A 22,242-nucleotide genomic window follows, 5' to 3' on the forward strand; every position below is an offset into this window, starting at 1 on the left:
CATGTCAATTGACATATCGCATCTATAACACCAGAGGTCTACCTATGGGGCCCTACCTGATGTGAGTCAGATGGTGATAGGGATGCTTGAATTCAAGAAGAGCATGAAGGTACATGTCTGAGATGTATTGAAGGAAAATCTTATAAGGGGACCATTCCCCTCATGCAACAGGTCCACAGGTTTGGAACAACCCGAGGATTTTGAGATTCATGATCGAGAATCTCATGTATATAGGTGGAAGAAAGCCCTCTATGGCTTGAAGCAAAACGCCTTGGGCGTAGTATGAGAGGATTGATAGCTGTTTGATGAAGCTGAGATTCACTAGGAGTGAAACCGATCCAAACCATTACCCAAATGTTGTGAATGATATACTGGCACATTACGAGAATGACCTATTTCTGACAAGTGCATACCCTCTCATTTGTAGAAGTAAGAGGGAGTTGGATTCTGGATGTGGAATGATAAACTGCAAGCCTGTGACTACCTTGAGGATCTTAACTTTCAGAAGTTATATGGTAGTGATGTCGGACCAGATTTGGGAAATGCCTCTGAGTTTCATAAACTCATTTGCGTTGATGTTCTTGGTGAACTTTCATCCAGACATATGTTTTGCAATTAGCATGGTGAGCTCATATTTGGTTGAGCCTCACTGGATTGGTGCCAAGAATCTTCTGAGATATCTTTGGGGCACAATCTCTCATGGATTGAGATACACTGCCGGAAATATGAAACTGCATGATTATTCGAATGCTGACTGGGCAGGGAGTGTGGAGGATCACTAGAGCACGTCTCAGCGCTGGTTGTCTTTGGATTCTGCTTTGATATCATGAATGAGCAGGAAGCAGAAGTCGGTTGCTATAAGCACCACCAAGACCAAATACATAGTTACGAGTATGATCTCGTGTGAAGCTGCATGGTTGCAGTAGCTCTTAAGTGAGTTATTTGTACACATGATGAATACCACTGTGATTCTCTGTGACAACCTGAGGGGGGATTCGATTATTGAGGAATCTCGTATTCGATGATTGCTCCAGCAGATAGACATCAGATACTGCCTTATCTGGGATATGGTAAGTCGATGAGCGAGGAGGCTCCATCGCATTGAGATTGATGTACAGGTCGCAGACATTTTGTCAAAGCCCCGGGGAAAGGTCAAATCTGTGACTTTCTCGAACGACTTGGAGTCATTGAGAGACCTTATAAGGGTCTTGCATGTTGCATGCATTGAGCTCTAGGAGCTCTGGGGGGCTTGGGGTACTTACTGGAGCAACATACGACCACAGGGCGACTCACCCTCCCCTAGTGGTGCGCTATGTACAAGATGACAGGTTCAACCTTCCCCTGTGATACCCTGTGGCGACTGTGGAATAGGATGATTAGTTCTCCTGTGGGCCGGGATGATTAGTTCTCTTGTGGCAACTATGGAACAGAATGATTAGTTCTCCTGTGGGCCGGGATGATTAGTTCTCCCGTGGCAACTGTGGAACAGGATGATTAGTTCTTCTGTGGGCCAGGATGATTTGTTTTCCATGGCGACTATGGAACAGGATGATTAGTTCTCCTGTGGGCTAGGATGATTTGTTCTCCGTGGCGACTGTGGAACAGGATGATTAGTTCTCCTGTGGGCCAGGATGATTAGTTCTCCGTGGCATCCACTGACAGGATGATTCGTTCTCCTGTGGATAGGATGATTAGTTCTCCTGTCGAGGCATCCTACCCATTCAGTCTGGGACTCATGGGAAGTACCTCTCATCTGATCAATGAGCAGGGAAATGAGGATAGGGACCATAGTAGTACTATCGATGGACGCATCGCTGTATCTACCGTACTCCCTATGCTAGGATGACCTCCATTGATCTGGGATCAATGAAACTGATCTGGCATCAGTATGAGTGGTTTGAGACTCTCTCTTGTGACATTGATCTGTGATCAATGAAACTGATCTGGGATCAGTATGAGTGGATTGAGACACTTTCTTGTGACATTGATCTGGGATCAATAAAACTGACTTCGGGTCAGTAAGAGTGATATGACACACTCTCTTCAGATGAAACTGACTTCGGGTCTGTAGAGAATGGTATGAGACATTCTCGATCAATTCTTCTTCTTCATGGTTTAGCAGAGCAGAGCAAAGTAGAGTAGAGCAGAGCTTAGTAGATCAGAGCAGTGCAGGGCATTGATGGCAGAGATAGTACAGTCAGACATATGGATCAACGGATGGAGTTCTCCCTAGTTGAGAGGGAGTGTTAAAATTGGCAACTAGGGCGAAACTCCATGTGGGTCATCTTATTTATGGTAGCTGATATTTTTCTTGGATCCCTCTCATCGAGAGGTGTAGGATTGATCGAAAGATCATTCGATTCCGGTAAGTATTCATGGAGTTATGAATTTATTTGCGTTATAAGACAATTCGTCAAGGTCGGCCAACAACCAAATAAACCCTGCATGTGCTCAACGTTTTAGTATAAATAGAGGTGGCCTTCAAGCCATTTCTACACACTTGGGATCTCCTCCTCTCTCTACTTGTATTTGGGTTTTAGTAGGAGGAGAGATCATAAGGAATAACGTTGCCCTGATCCAAAGGGCAGAAAGTCGGAAAAGCTGGAACTGCCGGAAAAGCCGGAACTGCTGGAAAAGCCAGAACTGCCGGAAAATACAGAAAAGCCGGAAAAGTCGGAACTACGGGAAAGCCGGAAAAGCTAGAATTGCCAGAAAAGTCGGAAATGCTGGAACTGCTGGAAAAGCCAGAATTGCTGGGACTGTCGGAACTGCTGGGAACAACTGGAACTGCCAGAACTGTCGGGAACAACCGAAACTGCCGAAACAGCCGGAGCATCTGTCTCTGAAGGAGAGCAGCATGCAAGGGACAACTAACTAACATTGGGAGAGTTGTATGGTACTTAGCGACAAATACACCAAGCATGCAATGTTACAGCTAGCATGCAAGGGACAACTAGCATGCAACACAAGCATGCTAAGGACAACAAGCATGCTATGGACAACAAGCAAGCAAGGGACAACAAGCAAGCAAGGTGTAGCCAACACATACGTCAGGATGGCAACATGGTGCAGCAATGGCACATAATGCAGTACAGTGATGGGTACAGTCATGATTAATGAAGTGTGATGAGATGCAGCATAGTGATGATGGGTGCAACATGATGACGAAATGCAACACAACGATAGGTGAAGGAGTCACCTTGGAGAATTAGTTGAAGTAGCATGTCTTCAACTGATCTCATGTATCATCTTCTTAGAGATGATCTATGCTGTTATCTAGATAAGTCAAAGTGTTGACTTCTGTTGTAAACGTACTATCTCTCTCTCTCTCTCTCTGCTGAACTATTGAAGAACATATAAGAAGAATTGATCAAGGGTTTCCCCACATTAGGGTTTGTCCTTGGCTAGCGCCACATCTTGTGTCCTCTTGTCTTGGCTTGTCTTCTGCGATTTATGTTTATGTTCTATCTGCAGTTTACTTTAATGCTGATGTGATTGCTAATTTGGAAAAGATATTGAGCTAACTGTGAAAATTGAAATAAATTGTTCTAAGCATAGAACATACCTAAACTTAACAACCCTCCAAGACCAAGTCATTCTTCCTTCTTGATGGGCTTTCTTTCCAGCGACAAACTTCGACCTTCCAACAACTTCTCTGGCAACTTCGACCCCAACAACAATTTTTGCAACTTCGACCTAGCAGCTTGAGCAACTTCGACCTAATAGCTTCACAACTTCGACCTTGATGCAACTTCAACAACTTCGACCTAACAACTTCACAACTTCAATCTAGAGGCAGCTTCATAGCTTCGACGTAGCTTCACAGCTTCGACCTAGAGGTAGCTTCACAGCTTCGACCTTGCAGCTTCACAGCTCCGACCTTGTAGCTTCACAATTTCGACGTTACAGCTTCATAACAACTTCAAAATTTCGTCTAGCCTAGAAACTGTAGGAACCCTAACGAAAGGGAGAGAGAGAAAGAGAGGCCCAAAAACTTCGATATTGATCTTCTACTTCCTTTTTGTCCTTTTCCAGCTTCTATCTTGAGGAGATCGAACTTGCTTGAGTGAGTGAGCAAATGAAGTCGAATTCCTTCTTATTTATAGGCTTGAGAGGGGTACAAGTTGCTATCTTGAGGCCGACTTGTCCCTTCATGTAGGCTGACTTGATCTTTGTGCCATGACGAGGTCTTGGAGGGTCTTTTGACTCAATAATTTTTTCTTTACAATATGTAACATGCCCAAATGGGTCTTCAATACATGACAATGACTCAATTGACTTTATGACGAACCTAGAAGCACTCAATGGGTGCCTGACCTTAAAATAAATTTTCCTTCAGCTCGAAAACTATGCCTCAAGAACACAAATAATAAATTTGGTTTCCTCTTTTCATTAAATACATAAAATCATGATTACATATGCCATTATGAAGACTTAACCTAGTTGTATTTTTCAATAGATTTAAGGTGCGAACTCCAAAGAGGAAGTCTAGAAAGGCAAGAAGAAAAGAAGCTGGAGCAAGAAGGAAGAAAAATGAGTTTTTGGTCAAGGTTTTGCCCTAATTTCTCTCACATGCGAAGATACTGAGATGCTGTGGGGGCTGAAGTTGCAAACCTACTGCAGGTCTGAAATCTTGAAGCTGGGGGCTAAAATTCTGTGTTTGGCATAGTTCTGGAAAGGTTTGACTCTTGTTGAATTGGTTTGACTTTGACCTAATTGAAAGGGCTTCTTGTTGAATTGGTTTGACTTGGTGCTAGAGGAGGCTTTGGCCTTGATTTTGGGTCTTGGTTTTCTCATTTGAAGCAGATTCTATAAGAAAAGAAGATATTTTCTGGGTTTTCCCCTTAGAGGGGTTTTGCCTTAGCTTGGAGCCTAATTTCTGTGTCCATTGTTTTTATTGTTCTTGCACTTGATAAGTGTTTGATGAAGAATATCTAATAAAGAAACAAAAGAAGATAAATAAAATTCACTAGCAATTATTATGATTAAGGAGAAATTGAATTAATAGCTGCCATATTGCGTTCTCCAACAAAAACACCCTACTAGGCTAGGGTGCTCAGCCTAGGAATCTCAAGCCACAAATAAACCATTGAAATGCTTGGAACCATATGAAAATGGGTTCATATGCTAAGCACTCTCGAGAAGTGTAATGACACTCATACCAAGGTGTAATGCACATGTAAAGTATGGCCTAGAGTGCTAGGGTGCTTATCATCTATGCATCATGTATCACCAATGATGTTTGAACCATGTCCCATCACCTAGTCATGTGATGACTAGAACAACATACAGAAAGTTGTGCTTGAGAAGTGCTCTATTATATTAGACTACCATCCACTAAAAGCATGCCATGCCACTATGATCCATCAAAATCACTAGGGTGCTCCATACAAGAACCGTGTCATTAGCAATAAAAGGTCTAGATTTCCCATACAAATGTGCACAGTGGAGCAAGTATATCAAGAGCAGCACCATGATGCTAAGATGAATCATGAGGTTACAGGTAGCAAGCATCTCATCAAATATATACCAAGAGGGCGGTTCATCAATCAAAAGCATGGAATATAGCCAAGCCCATTTCAATGACAACTGTAAACTCTTATCTCATTTTGTTTGACATTTGGCTGCTTATTGGCAGATATACGTCTTGGTATATTATTTTATTGTTTTGGTGAATTGATCACTTTGATGAGGGTTGATTGACTGTACTTTGCAGTCATTGTATATTCAGTACGGTATAACTTGAAGTAAGATATCATTTTATACACTTTTTTTTAAATTACATTTCCATTTTAGTGTATATCATGTTTTCTTGAGTTAGAGTTATTTTGAAAAAAATGATCATTACGCAGCTTATGATGGATGCTTTTTTGCGTTGTAAGGCTAAATTTTACTGTAAATGATCACCTGCTTTTTATTAGTTTTCTGAAAGTGTTTTATGTGGAGTTAAGCATCAAATTGTAGGCTGTTTGTCGATTCACTAGAATACTTTTTTTTTTGTTTTAATTTTCTTCGAAATTATGCTTTTTTTTGTCACTGTATATAACTGTGTTGGGAGCATTTTATTTCCTCAGCTACATTAATTATTCACGGACAAGGAGATTGCAATTTCTACAATTTTAGTTATCTAATTAAAGATCAATAATCGTGCTATGGGTTTAGTTATCTGATTAAGATCAATCGTTGTGGATGCAGGAAAGGAATTAGCAAATAGCATCATATCCAACAGGCTCGCAGCATGTGTCAATCAAATTCCTGGTTGGTAGTTGATTACTTTGTTGAGACTGCGTTTATGTGTATTCTTTACTGTATTGGACTTTTTGAAACTTTGTCTTGGACTTGTTCATTTGTCATGAACTTTTTCCCATAAGATAGTTTTTCCATGAACTTACCATACGTGGAATTTATTTGATTGTTTTGATTAAATAAAATTACTAGGATTTACCGTTTAGAATGCATAAAATAGAATAAGCATTTGGAAAAAAGAAATATAGGAGACATATTATTAGATTTGGCCACACAGGAAATGTAGAAAGAAAAAAATAAATATAGGAAGAAAATTTACTTGATATCTTTTTTAATTCCTGTTTCTCTTTTACATTGAATGTATGTGACAGAGATGAAGAGGTTACATAACTTGATGGCAATTAGGATTAAATCAGCAAGGGTCCGGAAAAAAGAAAAAATTGTAAAAAATGGTAAAAATAGACAAAATAGACAAAAAATCGGCAAAATAAAAAAAATACAAAAAATTTCATTTTTTCCATTTTTTTAGTATCTAAAGCATCGATGACATAAAATAAATGCATTGACACATAAATATGAAAAGAGAACTAATATATAAGGTGCGTAATATGTCTAGTGCTACATCACACATAATAGTGAATCATGTCTTGAATCCTGAGTCCTGACTCAACCTCAAAATATCAACAAAAAACATAATAATGTATTTCATATCATGATTCATATACAATGAAATGAACCGCTAAGTAACTAATGATTTCCTTTGCCCCTCTTGCAAGAAAATTTAATGGCTTTCCTTCTAAATGAAGAAGGCCTTCGGGCTGGCATTTCACTCTGATGTCCTCTAGAAGCTGAAGAACTAGGAGCCAAAGGAGGTAGACCACGTCCTATACTAGTGACTATGGTAGGTGGTGTCACCTCCTCCTGTTGCTCCTCCTCCTCCTCCCTTGCAACTGCTACCCTTTCCACTACCTCCTCTAATCAATCAGGAGCCGTTTCCATGATAGGCCTCTTGGCCTCAACCCTCCATGCAAAAGTGGTGTCAATCTCATCCAATGAGATGGCCTCCCATGTCAGGTATCCTCTTAAGTTGCCTCACCCACATTCAAATATTGTAGTAGACATAGACCATGTCATTAAGACACTGTGACTCCAACTTGTACGAGGGTCATAAATTATAAATTAATATTTATAAAAATAATAATTTTTTTTTTATTATTTAATGAATTCAAAAAATTATTTGGAATTTTTTTAACCTGTTGACTGTTGTGCTTCTTGGTGTGTATTTTTCAAATACATTCCAGTTGCATAGGCATCCGGAGGAGCTACATATTTGGCTGAGCACTTGAATGACAAGCTTGTAGAGATTGGGTACTCTACCACCCTATGTTGCGGGGGAGCGCCCCCCCCCCCTCGAACCTGCTCCCGAATCGCGCTCCAAGCGGGAGCGGCTCGGGAGCGCGCTCCCTCAAAAAAATTTGCGCTCCCTGGTCTGTTCAGAATCGACTTAGGGAGCGATCGCTCCGACGTTCCCGGAGCGATTTTTAACCCCCGCTCCCCGATCGCTCCCGGGCATTAAAAATCGCTCCGGGAGCGATTCGCGCGGGGCCGGGAGCGGGTCGGCGGAAAAAAATTCCGCGGACCCAAAAAAAATTAAATTTTTAATTTTTTTTTTTGGTTTTAAAAGGCCAATGGGCCAAAAAAATATTCATTGTTACTTCATTGAGCTTGAGTTTGGAGCTGGAGCAAGAGCAAAGGAGCGAGGAGCAAGTGCTGAGGAGCGAGGAGCAAGTGCCAAGGAGCGAGGAGCAAGCCTGCAGAGGTAAGTAACTTAGTAATTTAGTTAGTTTAGCTGGTTAGGTAGTAATTTAGTTAATTTAATTTAGCTTATTGAGTTTAAAAATCATGTATTTAAATTAAATGCCTGAAAGCAGGCAAATGCTCAGTGTGCACTATATTGAATGCATCTGATGCCATGGGGCATCTTTGTATTGTATTTCTAACTTTATGGCCTGTTATTTCAGTATTTCATTTTGTAGTTAGATTTGGTTTTTCATATTGTTAGACTAGTTAATAAATGAAGAGCTTATATCTTTCCTATGCTTAATGTTATATGATGATTTTTGGATGGACGCTACTTATGTTTTGTTGTGTGTTGCGTGGATGCAAATTCTGGATTCTCACATTCCTCCAATGCAACAACGTGTCCCCAAGTAGAGCCAGATGTTGACCACTACGTGTCAACGACCCATAGCAGTACACCCCTTTTTTTGCAATTGGAATAGCGCCTGATCGATGTGTTCCTGCCATCCAAATATTATCGTCAACCTGAGGATCATGTTATAATGTAAACCCATTCTACATGTGTTTGATGTAAATAATCCCAGTAGATCAGTGTCGTGTATGTAATCACCTAGGTAAACCTACTTTTCTGGTGACGATCTACATTTCGGGAGGTTTTTTGTCTCACCGATCCATTCTCGGATGGTCGGCAGAGTTTTCCTTCAGCCTTACCCCAAAGCCGGAGTGGATTTTGTCACTGGGATCTTAGGGGAGTCCTAGTGTTATAGATCGAGTCTCTGTAAAAGTGATTTGAGAATAATTTTAACTATTTGGTTAGGTTATTTTATTACAAATTGCTTAGTCTGCTAGATTATATTTGTGTTGCAGAAATGGATAGTTTGTGAGGGTCTATTTCAAATGGATTTTCCCCCTTGAGATGTAAAAAATGAAAAAACTCATGATGTAAAGTGTTTTGAGGGTTAGAAAAATAATTTATCCCCTCATAGGTTAATTAATTAAATTTTCTGGCCAAAATTAATTAAAATCCTAAGCCAGAAATTTAATTAATTATAGGTCCTAGGTAAATTTAAATTTTCCAAAGGCAAAATTCGTGGGTCCTTTAAAAATTAAATTTTAAAGAGGTTCAGGGACTAAGGTTAATTGATTATTTTGCTAAATTTTAAGCCTTTGATCCATGGGTTAAGTCAAAATCAAATTTTTGAGGAAATTAATTCAAATATTAAAAATTTTGTATTAATTAAAATGCATTTAATTGAAAAATTCGAAATTTCCTCAATAATTAAAATTTCGACGGATGAGATTAAAAGAAATTTTGATCCTCATCAATAGTCGAGATTACTTTGACAAGAATCACTCGAACTAGCCATTGGAAGATTTATCTTTAAATAGGAGGTCAGTTGTTAGTTGAGATGATCCGATCTCTGGATCGTGTACTAAGCTCTCAAGTTCTCTTGTATATTTTTTTGAATTAATGCAAAAGTCTTTGGGGTTTCAACGTGTTGTAGTGTTCCTCTTCCTGAATTGATGGTAACATTGTTTTAATTTCTGCTTAATATTATGTGAAGACTATCAATCAATAGCTCTCTTAGAATAATCTGAATACAGGTATCTTATTCAGTTTGTTGGATCTAGGGTAACATTTTTAATTTTGATTGAAGTAGCAGGTATCTCTATTTCTTCAGAATTTTATTGTTGTTTTATTTCTCTACTTGATTTGATGGTTGATCTAGTGTTTGCAGAAGATCTCTTAGGTTCTCATTGAGTGTTTGGGGATAGTTCTCGGTTGGACCAGCCAACTCTCAACACATATTTTTTGAAGAGCCTACTTCATATAAGCCTCAGGATTTATCTAACAATAATCTTTTTTTTGCAGGGTGTTTTTGGGCTAATAACTCTCTAAAATTTCAAAATATTTTAAATATTTTGTGGAAATTTTGATAGATCTGGCTATTACAAGCCTTATATTATCAGATCTGGGAGCAGAGTTAGACTCATACTTCTCAGATCTGATAGATTTGTAAATTATTTGTATAGATTTGTATAGATTTCTTATTTACTTGTGTAGATCTGAAATTTTGTAACATAATTTTGAATTTTAAACTTGGGTTTTTTGGATTTTCTCTTTTTTGTACATATTGGGTATTGGGTTTTTCTCTCTAAACTTGTGCAGAAATAGATCTGAGAAATCAACCAAGAAAATCTTAAGATCTAAGCTAGATCTAGACCTTGGAGGGCAAGATCTGGGCTCAAAGATTGTTTGCAGGAATAGATCTGAGAAATCAGCCAAGTAAATCTTCAGATCTGAGATTTTTCAAGCAGATCTGGGGGTTTTGAGATAGATCTAGGCCCTGGAGGGCAATATCTTATCCCAAATCTTTTTATAAGGTCAACCATTAAAGATTTTGCAATAAATCTGAAGATCTGAAGCAAAATAATTTTTTTAAAACAAGGTTTTCAAGTTTTGGGGCTCCTAAGCCCAGATCTGCCTTCTCCTAGCCCAACGCTAGTTCTATTGGGCCTAGATTCCCCTTGCTCCATTTCTGATTTGAATACTTGATTTTTTGAAGCTAATCATTGGTGGGTTTTTGCAGAAAATTTGGTAAATTTTTTTGTTTTAGGTATATAAAAATTTTGGGCAACTTGGGCAAGTGATCTTCAAGGCTTAGGGCCTAAGGGTTTGATCTCTAAACTACCTTTTTTCTCACTATTTGCTACAACAGTCATATACTTTTCTAATAGTGGTGAAAAACATATCTATGTGGTTTGAAATTAACTAAAAAATTGCTAAATACATTAATAAGTCATTTATGTTTGATGTGTATCAAGAATTTGGCCTAGATCTACATTTTGGGTCACTGTTATCTCTGAATAATTCTATTTCTGAAGTCTGAAATATAACAGTGGAAAAATTTCATGTGGGTTAGCCTAAAATCAGTTCTTAAGTTGTCTAATACATTAAAGAATTAATTTCTTGAGTTGGGCATTCATCATTAGGCTTATTTTATGTTTTAATTGTTGGCTGTAATAAGTATATCAGATCTGATATAATTCCGGAAATCACATCATAACAGGCTGAAAATTTTTGATAATTCATGTGGGCAAGTTTGGAAAAATTTCGGTAAATTTTTGGCATAAAGATATCATTGATAGCTTACTGTTTTCATTGTCATATTGCTGCTATCATAAAGTTTTTCTTACTGCTGTCCAAAAAATTAATTTCTGAAGATTAAGTACTCTGTCATGGAATTGTGATAAAATGGATATCCTTTGTTTCATAAGCTGAGTATTTTTTTAAGCATCTGTTGACATTGATATCAAATTGCGAAGTTGTTTTTGTTCTCTTTGAGCTAAATTGTATCAAGAAGATTTGAAATAAGCTGGTGTTTTAACTGTAGTATCTTCAGGAGTTTATTTTCTAAGTCTTCATCTAAAAAAAGGCGAGCATTTCATTTGGGTAATTGAGGGCTTTTGCGGCATAAGTGTTTTCCCATTCTCGAGTCTAACTTCATCTCATCTTTTGGTGCACTTGCATATAACTTAACTTTGCATAGATAAAATTTATTTCCAAGCATAAGCTTGGTCGATAGACAGATAGATCTCCATCCTTCTTTTCTTGAAAAGCCTATTTTAATAGTACTTAAAACGGTGACCTTGCAGTCGTCAGAGCCAAAGTTCTCTGCAGCGCCAGAGGCACTGGGTATGTTAGAATTTCAGGAGAGGTATCATTAATCACATCTTAGTGTGCTTCTCCTGATCTTCTCTCTGCCAATTACTACGAAATCAGGCTCAACACAGAAAGGATTGAAGGGTTCACATTTAAATAGGCATTTAACTAAAATTAACCAAGATTCTTGCATCTCACATTAGTTTTAGGATATGCATTTCATATAAAATAGTTATTCATCTAAGTAGCAGTTGCTAATCGGTTACTTGGTCTTAATTTACTTAGCGAGATTGTTGACTCCATAAGGCACTGGTATCAATTGTTTAAAATCTAATCAAATCCTATAAGTCTTGTTAAATCTTAATCAAGTACTTGATCACTTCACTGTGTCTCCCGAACTGGTTGGTTCCCAACTAGTTCTTCTTCATTCCACTTTTCCATAGGGTCTACCTCCCTTAGCCTGTTGTAGGGAGACAACTTAAACGGAGAGATTGGAGATCAGGGTGACAACCCCTAATTTGAGCTGTTGTCGCGGTGCTTAGACATTCTGTGCGACAACACCTCCAATTGAAGTTATAATTGCAACTTATGTTGAACACTATTTCATTTTCAGGCATTGCAAATCAATCTCTTTGAAGCATTTGCATGTATCATTATTTTAATTTGGAGAATTAACACAATTTGCATTTCATCTAAGCATTTTAGTGTAGGAAGGCTCCAAGCCTCATTAAAATTTTACCTTCAACATAAGTTGGTTGAAGTAGACATCTTAAGGATCCTCTACTCCTCTATTGACTCCTCATTGTGAGATCCATATCATTGGGCGAGGGTGAAGTCTGAGGATTGAAGAGTTAAATTGTAATCTTGCTGTAGAGCTAATTAATAAAATTAACTAGGAGTATTTTCCATTACATTTAGTTTACTCGTCCCTTGATGATTTGAGTTTTCATATCCAAAGTCTATTCCAAAAGAAAGTATTGTAATCATTTCAAACAAGTGTTTTCTTTTGATGTTTTAAGTAATTGCATATTGATGTCTTGGTTTAGCACTTCCTTTCTTTTACATTTCCAAGTTAATTACTAAAATTTGGGTTTTGGCAAGATATGTTTCACATGTTTTGATTTATAAAGTTGATTATCTAAAAAGCATTTTGTCTCTTAAATATCTTGTGCTAACAATTCTTATTTACATTTCAGAGTTACTTTCTTTTCTCTTTTGAGAGCATTGCATTTTACTTTGAGCAAATATATCTTTAAAGTGTTGAGCAAATTCCTTATAAGGCGTTGGTTTTATGGTTTTTAATCATATTAATGATTGACATTGTTATTTCAAGTTGCTCACTTCATATTTGCCCATAAATCCTTAAAAGTAATCCATTTTCACTATAACACTCTCATAGAAACTCACATCTTTTAACTTAACTTTTCATTAGGGACCACCTCCCTTAGCTAACCTAAGAGATAGCTCAAACAGAGAGTCGGGATTAGTGTGACAACCCCTTCTCTGAGTTCCCTGCCACCAACCACACCTTGTGGGGTTGAAGGCTTTTTTCCCTGACTTGTAGGCAGGTGTAGGCGGCGGGGTCAACATCTTTGGCGCCGTTGCTGGGGACAGGTCTTTTTGTACTTGGGAAAATCATCAAAACTTTTGGTTTTAACATTTTGAACTTTAGATTTAGATTCTTGCTTAAGTGGCGACTCCACTCAATCCAAATTTTGCAAGAGTCTCTACTAGGAGAAATTCAAGTGGTCTAGATAGCCCCTCTCCTGATCCTGAAAGGGTTTTTAGAGAGAGGTTGAATAGACTTTCTCATAGTAGAACTCTTGCTAGTCTTGGGTAAGAGGCTATTTCTGATATTCATTTGCTTTTTCAAGAACAAGTAGAGCCTAGCATCATGAATGATCTTTTTGCTCCTTGTGACTTCACTATCATAAATGGCTATCCTCACAATATCCCTGATAAGGCTATTGAAAAGGTTCCTTCCTTTCAAGGTAACATTGCCATTAGTGCTACATCACATGTGAAAAACTTTACTGTTTGTATCTTTAAATGGTGTAACATTGCTAATTATGAGGATGCGAAGATGAGGCTTTTTGTTTTATCTTTAGAAGAGGATGCTCTTGATTGGCTCACTGAGCAACCTGCTAACTCATGTAACTCTTTACAAGCCATTCTGACTGCATTTTTAGATAAGTTTGGAGAGAAGAAGGAAAATAGGCATTTGATCAATGCCATTAGCAACATGAAGAAAAATGAGAATGAAACCATGGAGGAGTTTAACAAGAGATTCAATGAATTAGTAAAAAGCATGCCTGCCATTGTTAAAACTCCTCATGAATTTCTTTTATGCTCATATCTAGATGCTTTTGGGGTTGACATTGCCTATGAGTTGAGGAGGAAGGATCCTACGAATCTAAGTGTAGCTCAATCTGAAGCCTTGAAGATAGAAAGGGCTAGAAAGTAGTTAAGAAAATCTAAAATTCCTGGTTTCAATAGAGGGCCATAAAAATCAAAGGATTACAAAGGTAATGCCAAGGAAGAGACTACACATGATCCTATTAAAGAATTAACTCAACTCATCAAGAGCATGGAAGCAAATCACATCAAAGAAATGCAAACCATGCAAAATAGGTTGGTGGCCATGGAGAGATCACAAGTGCAAAGATTCCAAACTAGGCCAAATGATAGATGGAAAAATAATAAAGGCCCTCAACAGGAGCATAGGCCTCCAAATCCATTGGAATCCACCAACATGGTAGATCAGATTCCCCCTTTTTGTAGGCCATGTAATGAGTTCCATGAAGAAGCCACATGCCCATATGTGAAGAGAATCATGGAAAGTGGTATGTTAGGAGGGACAAGTGGTCAAATCAATATGTTCTCCATGAAAGATCAGATATACACCTTTGAGAGAAATCAAGAGATTGACCATAGGCCTAATAATCTTGGGGTTTACAATATGATTGCATATTTTGATGAGGTCACTAAATTTTTTGGGGAAAAACCTACATCTGGACAGATTCTTGCTATGGAAAAACACAAAGGGATGACTTATCACAAAAGGGATATCCAAGACCGAATAATCACATAAATTTTTCTCCTCCTACTTCAGAATTGAATTTTGACTTGGGCAATTGGGTGAATAATGCAAAGGTTTCTATTCCAGTGACAAAACTTTTAAAGATACCATCTCAAAGGGCCAAGTTACTAAGTGCCATTGAAGTTACTCAAAGGGAAGAAAAGCCTAGTGACTACTCGGAAGATGAGGAAATTGTATTGAAAAGTAGAAATGTTATGTGGGGAATGAAGATCTTCTACCATTTTATGTTTCTTTGATCGTGAATAATCGTCTTTTACACAACTGCATGCTTGATTCAGGGGCTTCGTCAAATGTCATGACCAAGAAAGTCATGGAGCAACTGAATTTAAGGGTTTTTAGGCCCTATCACAACATATGTTCAATGGATTCTAAAAGAATTGAAGTTTGTGGGATAATTAAAGATCTACAAGTTTTCCTAGTTGCATACACAGATAGAATAATGACTATGGGTATTGTTGTGATAGATGTTCTAGATTCATGGGGAATGCTCATATCAAGAAAATGGGCATCAGGTCTAGGTGGCAGCCTCCAAATGGACTTATCATATGCCACCATCCCCATGCTTGATAATACCTTTGCCAGACTTGATCAAGAGTTAGAGAAAAGATATCATGTTGAAGATCCAAGGAAACCCAACAATGAGATTATCTGTAGATCATGCTAGACAGGGAGTGATGCAGTGTTGACAAATTTCCTTCCTCCCTTAACAAAACAGATACAAAACGAAGAGATTAGGCATAATTCAAAAAGATTTGGTACTTCAAATTTTCCATCAGAGCATTTTCAAGACAAAGCAGTAGGATTGGAAATAAATGCATCATCATCACCATCACAACTAACCAAGAAGAAAAGAAAAAATCGAAAAAAGGAAAAAGATATAAAAAATGAACCACCAATTTTGAGCAGGATCAAGCCTCAACGCATCAATAGTCGGAAAAGGAAAAGAAAGAGGTTTGGTATATCTGATGGCCACAAACATGTTAAAATTGGGGCAAGTCATAATCCCAAGATAGTCAGAATTGGGCAAGGCACATCAAAGAAAGAACCTATGGACTTGCCTATGAGTAGGCAGGTTCTCAAGATGGATTTCATCGAAGACATCTGATGCCATGGGGCATATTTGTAACGACCCATCTTTAATTTCACAGATTATGTGCTCCTGTATAAAAAAAATATATATATATATATATATATAATACTAAAATATAATAATAAAGGAATAAAAATGATAATTATAAAATAGAATAAAGATTTAGTATGGTACCAATAACTAATTAATTAATCTAAAGTTTTAAAGTTATATTAAAGCAAGTATAAATGAACTTTATATATTAGAAAAAATATATATATATACATAAGGTACAAAGTATGTCATATAACATAAATATTATTAATATGTATATAATGATCAAATGTATATTACCTTCAATCTTATAAATATTCCATAAAAGATCTAAGCTTAACGCATAACAGAAACTTCTGTACGGGAGGATGACTCACAGCTGGAGGAAGCTGTCACCGCGAGAGTAAGCGGTGGAGTCGGTGTACAGGGCAGCCACCGCTTAGCCCTGCCTATAAAATCACCGAGAAATGGCTGAGGAAGGGGGGAAAAAGGGAGCAGTGAAACCAGAGGAGGAGAAACTGAGCAGTGAGAGAGATTTGCTACTGGAAGAGTTTTAGTTCGTCTGAGGTCCTGGGCACGGGGGACAGTGGGCTTCTGTGAGAAGCTTGCTGGATTGAGTAGTCAACTTCTACTCAATCAGGCTGGGCGGAATTGGTCTCCCTGGGTAATTGGAGCTCAACAGCAACAGTATCGACAGCTTCACAGGATCAGCTAGCAGTTCAGGTAAGTGCAAGTGCAAAAATTAAGTTTTTAAAGCTTCCTGTTTTCCAGTCTATGAATATTTTCATGTTTTCTGTATTTCAATTTATGGGTATTACACATGGTATCAGAGCTGCGTTCAAACCCTTTGGGACCTCACAGGCCCTACACAGCGAGAAACCTCTGTCTGAGCGTATAAATGGCTGTCTGAGGGTCTGCCTGTCGGCTAGAATTTCAAATTTCTGGTTAAATGAGCGATTTTTTTTGCTTCCATTAATTTTCATAAAACTATCGGTGATCTCTGTAATCAACCGTGGCTCGTCACGAGTTCGATTCGACGGGCGTGCGGCTTTTTTTTTCTTTATAACTGCGTTATTGGCCACGGCAACCATGGCTACCGCGGCAGGAGCTGCAGCGTCTGGTAGACACGTTGGGCACCGAGTTTCTTTTTCTTTTTTTGCGCCAGCTGTAGTTTATTAATGGTAGCGCGCAGGACCTTCAAAGTCAGGCTTGCATTTCTTTATAGACAGAAGGAAACGCCGGGCCGGTTACGCAGAAAAGGATCGTTGGTCAAAGGAATTTCTGCTCTTGGGGTGCCCTATATATCGCTGTGACGGTATTTCACCAAGAAATTATGGTGTAGCATTACCGCATGCAACATTTTCATTTGAAGATCAAGAAAGCGTTGTCGGCCATTAGATATGTCGGGCATCCTGCGTTTCGAACGCCTGGTGCGCATCCCTGACCGAGGCGTCACAATGAGGAGGTTTTCAGCGGTTTCCGAAGCATCCGTCGTCTCATCAGAAGCTAATCCTTGCCAACAAGTAGGCAGCGAAGGAGCGGAGCAACCGAGCGACGGCAGTGGCGGCGAATTTCAGATAAAGAGAGATACGCGACCAAGTTTTTGAAGTTTTGCTTGGCGGCACTGTTACTGTGGCTTCTGCGACGGCTGCTTATGCTTCTTACGGAGATAATGCACCGAGAAAGAAATCCAGGAGGCATCAGTGTTTTGCTCAAAATATCGGGCTCGAGGCCAATCTTAAGGTTTGTATTCGATGACCACCGGTCATTCGCGCAATCTTTGCGTCAATTCGATGGAAGAAGAATCCAAGTCGTTGGATTCGCGTTTCAATCAGGACCCGAATTACGTGGTTCCACTCCAAATCAGCACGATTGCCCGGACCATAATTACTCTAAACTAATCGAAAATTAAGGTGCAAGCTTTGAAACGCAATTTGAATTTTAGGTTGGAAAAGACGTTCTACCTGTAACACGTATGGCCTTGTTTTTTTAATACGTGAGTGATCATTTCAATACGTTGGATTCTAATCTAATTAGAATTAGAATTAGGAAAATAATAAGTTTAAAGTGTTTGAGTTTGCATGTTGAGGAAGTTTCACGGTGTTAGAATCCAAATTATCCTATTAATCGATTTTACCAAACAGCGTCCTTTTTTTTAGTCATAAGTTTGTCTCTTTGTCAATCTGTAGACAGTTTTGATGCCCTAGACGGTGACGAACCTATAGCTCGAAAAATTGGGGAAGGCATTACAAGAAGGCTCCAAATCAGAAACTTTCATTCTTTTGCTTCTTTCATAACACCCAATTACCTTTGTATGAACATTCAACATCTTTGGCTTCCAAAGTTATTTTTAGTCCAAAATTTCGCAGAAATTTGTAAAGATAGTTGACTGTACACTCTTATTTGATCAATAAAATCAGCTTTTACCCTCTTCATATTTGGCGTATGTCTTCCCATCTTTTGAAATAATTATTTTTTTTTATATAAATATTGAGCAAATTCATGGCATATGTTTCCAAACGATTGGCTGTCATATGTCATGATTTTAGGACATACAGTCTTTCTAAATTGTTGGTGTATATTTAAAATCTGTCTCATCTCTAATCATGCCTAAGATTTTAAAATTCCTTCACGCAAAAAAAAAAAAAGAAAAAAAAAATGGTGTGCCGTACAGATGTTTCACCATCAACCTCATTTCTCTTCAATATTTCCCTGTTTTAGGGCAATAAGATGCTTATTTAAAATAAGTAATATGCTAGTACAGTTTAGCAAGAAACATGAAGACCATAATATTCATAGACTACTGTCAAAACTACTGCAAGACCCTTTTTGTACTCTATTAACATCAAGCATCTGGCAGTTATAAGTTATAGCTTTGTCATCAAATGATCAATCATAACATCAATCTTCAAGTTTCAAGTTTCAACACATATAACATTTGTCATCAATAAACTGTAGTAGATAATATCAACCATGAAATGAAACATAGCATCTTGACCAAAGGGTTGTAATATGCAGTCAACAGTTTCAACTTCAATTTTCATAGAATGTCTACAAAATGGGGCATAATAAAGACAAATAATTCTAACTTATTGAATCTATATCGTTAACTGAAAAGAAAAATAATTCTGCTATCTACTAATCTTCTTGCCGGAATCCATCCTTTGCACTTTTCTTCATCTACTTGGTCTATCTCTCTAGTGTGCCTTTTCCTCCGATTGTGTGCTACTCCACAGTGCTCCAAGCTGTTTTTGCACAAGCATGCTCTTCTGTGCCCATGCTATTTCACTTTGCCTTACATCCATGCTCCATTTTTGATCTTGTTTGAATTCTCCATGGTGTGTGCTGTTCACATTCGTACTTTGACTTGTCATGAATGCTTCCACATCAACAACAGTCAAAGAAAAATAATAATAAGTTTGAGTAACAAAACTTGCGGTGATAGGCAATAAATGATGTTATCCCAATATGACCAGATACAATAATAAAGTTGATATGATTTTAATGTATTATTTGGTTTGACAAATTGTTGCATGGAATGATCGGTTTGCAGCATTTAGGAATTATCTAGTTCTGTGAAATTGCACGTGAAAAGCTTGATTTCGTTGTTTGAAATTTTGTAAGGATGGCCTTAATGATTGAAACTATTTGTCTATGGCATTTTATTGTTGACTGAATTCCCTGTGTAAGGCTTATTGATTGAAATTTCTTGTGAAAGGCTCCCGTGTTTGAGCTACTTTTGAAAAAGCATTTTGCCCATGACTATAAGGAGGAGTAAATATTTTTTTGCTGACAAAAAAAAAAAGAAGAGAAATCCAATAGCTAAAAGTAGATATTAAATCATTCCCACCTCTTATTTGACTTCAGAATGATATGTACTGTCCAGATTAGCCAGTTCATTCTCTGTCAACAGCATATTCAATATCGTTGATAAGTATTTTGTTTTAATGGCTAGGAAAGGTCAGCATGCGTAGGATTTTGCTGTCAATTCCCGTCCAATTAATCTCCCTGTTGTCAGCTCTTGGACACCAAGTTCTGTGTTTTTATTTGGAGGATAAAGTTGTATCTGTTGAGTATTCACTGTTATGCTAGTACCAATATTATAATATCTTTATAACCATTAGAAAGTAGCAACGTTTTGCCTATGACAGCCTAACCATCGTTATAATACGTAAGTTGACTTTGTGTAATAGGAAACATATATTTTAGTTTGTATTGTTTGGAGTCTGGTCTGTTTTACTAAAAGTTAGAAGAACATCGATATCATACCATGGCATCGGAATACATTGGTTCGTTTGGACCAAGTTTATAAAGCTCGCCTACGATACTCTGGCAAATTGGGTGCTGTTAAAATACAAAGACCTGAGATTAAAGAAGCCATTGGATGAGTTTGCTAGAAGAGTATACCAGGAACTCAACTATGTACAGGAAGCTAAAAATGCAATAAGGGTTAAAAGGCTGTATGGAGACAGGCCAGATGTCCTTGTCCCTGAAATCTTCTGGGATTATACCAGTATGAAAGTTTTGACAATGGATTAGATAGATGATGTCAAGCTGAATGAGCAGGAAGCTATACAAAGTCAAGGCCTGAAGCTTATAGGCATGGTGAACATAGGCATCCAGTGTAGTCTCAGGCAGCTACTGGAACATGGCTATTTTCATGCAGACCCACATCCTGGGAATCTTCTTACCACAGCCGATGGAAAGCTTGCACTTTTGGATTTTGGAATGATGAGTGAAACCCCTCAACTGGAAAAATTTGCCATTAGTATAGTTTTCATGACCAGCAAAAGATTGTCATTATAACTATCTAAAAGTTCTTTCCCAAACCATTACAGTTCGTAACCATGTCCTAAAGTGTAGGATTATAGAAGCATCATATGCTCAGTATAATAAAACTACAGCAGGTACATCAGCTAATATTTCCAAAAAGACAGGTTATATATATATATAACATAGTTGGCACAAACAGAACATCACTGAATAAAAATGAATCGTATATAGGAAGTGACAGCTGAACTCAAGAAAATAGAATTACAACCTGGATGTACTTTGGAAAGTTTTATCAAGAAACAGAGCATTCCAAACCTGTTACAAAAATATTTCAAAAATATAAATCCTAAGAAAAGATAAATATAAGAATGAATCCACTTTCCTTCTGTGAAAGGCATACGCTGCCAACATTGAATAAGAATAGAAAGGAGGATTTACACTCATAATTATAGCATTTGTAAGACAGAATAGATTGCTAATGGTCAGGCAGAAAAATCAAGCACAATTTTTTCCTGCTGAATTCTGAAATTTGGCTAGTGATTGGCTTAAACTCCTAGCAAAGTCCTCTTCAAATTGAGCAGTTCTTGAACAAAGCTTGCAGACAGAATTCAAATTGCTTTAGGATGATACCAAGATGCTTAACAATGTGTGTGCGTGTAGAATAGGCGAATCCTTAGATTTCCCCGGTTGATGATTACTTTGTTAGTCAGCTAGCATTTGTTGCACATTGTTAACTGACAGATCGACAATGCAATTTGAACGCCATCAGATTTATTATAATTACAATGTAGACTCATCCTTATTAGTGTTGCTGAAAATGAAACAGAAGTGTTTGAATGTGAACTAAACCAACTCTAAACTTCAACTTAAATGAAATTGGCAAGGAAGAAAGCGGGGAATGGAAGTGGAGCCATCATTGGTCATGTAGTCACATGGTTAACCGGGACTATGAAGCTATGGCTCGTGATTACTATGCCTTAGATTTTCTATCACCTGATAAGATGTATTTGGAAATGACTTCTATTCCTTAATCATAGTGTCATGTGCTGTAAAGTATACACAATATTTCCTAAATTATGCACTGTATAAGGTCATACATGCAGCTTTGTGCTTCTGTACTTCAATTCGAAATCCCTGTTTTAAATAAACTAATCCCAAGTATACCTAAGGTGAAACTGAAGGGTCCATTAAGCAAATTTTGACTATCTTGAGGTGGCATGAAGAAATCAGTATATATATATATATATGTATATAGAGAGAGAGAGAGAGTCTACAGTTCCATGTGAAAGGTCTTGACTGCCCCCTAGGGAATTAAGATGTAGTATGGGCCATGTCTATATGTTTCATATCTGAAAACTGAGAATAATGAAAGAAGAATGAAGAAATATAACAGATTTCTTCAATATTCACCTGAATATATCTGCTATCTGATATAGCAGAAATACACAGAGTAATATTATAATGGTTTAACAAAAGAACAGAATTTAGTCACATGAAATCAAGGCATCAATCTATGTCTGGAGAGGTATGATACAA

At 37.7% G+C, this 22,242-nt stretch overlaps 1 protein-coding gene across 9 annotated transcripts in view; it reads left to right on the forward strand.

Moving 5' to 3' along the window:
- LOC149231548 (uncharacterized) overlaps window positions 1-22,242 on the forward strand; it is a 303,271-nt gene that overhangs the window by 119,041 nt on the left and 161,988 nt on the right. For all 9 annotated transcript variants that reach the window (XR_016248077.1, XR_016248076.1, XM_089379231.1 and 6 more), the window contains one exon: window positions 6,196-6,258. Coding sequence is in view for 7 of the 9 variants with exons in the window: in XM_089379231.1 (XP_089235357.1) it covers window positions 6,196-6,258 (63 nt within the window). In the remaining 2 variants the exon portion in view is untranslated. The remainder of the gene's footprint in view (window positions 1-6,195; window positions 6,259-22,242) is intronic.

Source organism: Pinus tabuliformis, chromosome J (genome assembly GCF_031772625.1).
Source record: "Pinus tabuliformis cultivar Carrire ecotype Pingquan chromosome J, CPIR1, whole genome shotgun sequence".
In the NCBI taxonomy this organism is placed as follows: Eukaryota; Viridiplantae; Streptophyta; class Pinopsida; order Pinales; family Pinaceae; genus Pinus; species Pinus tabuliformis.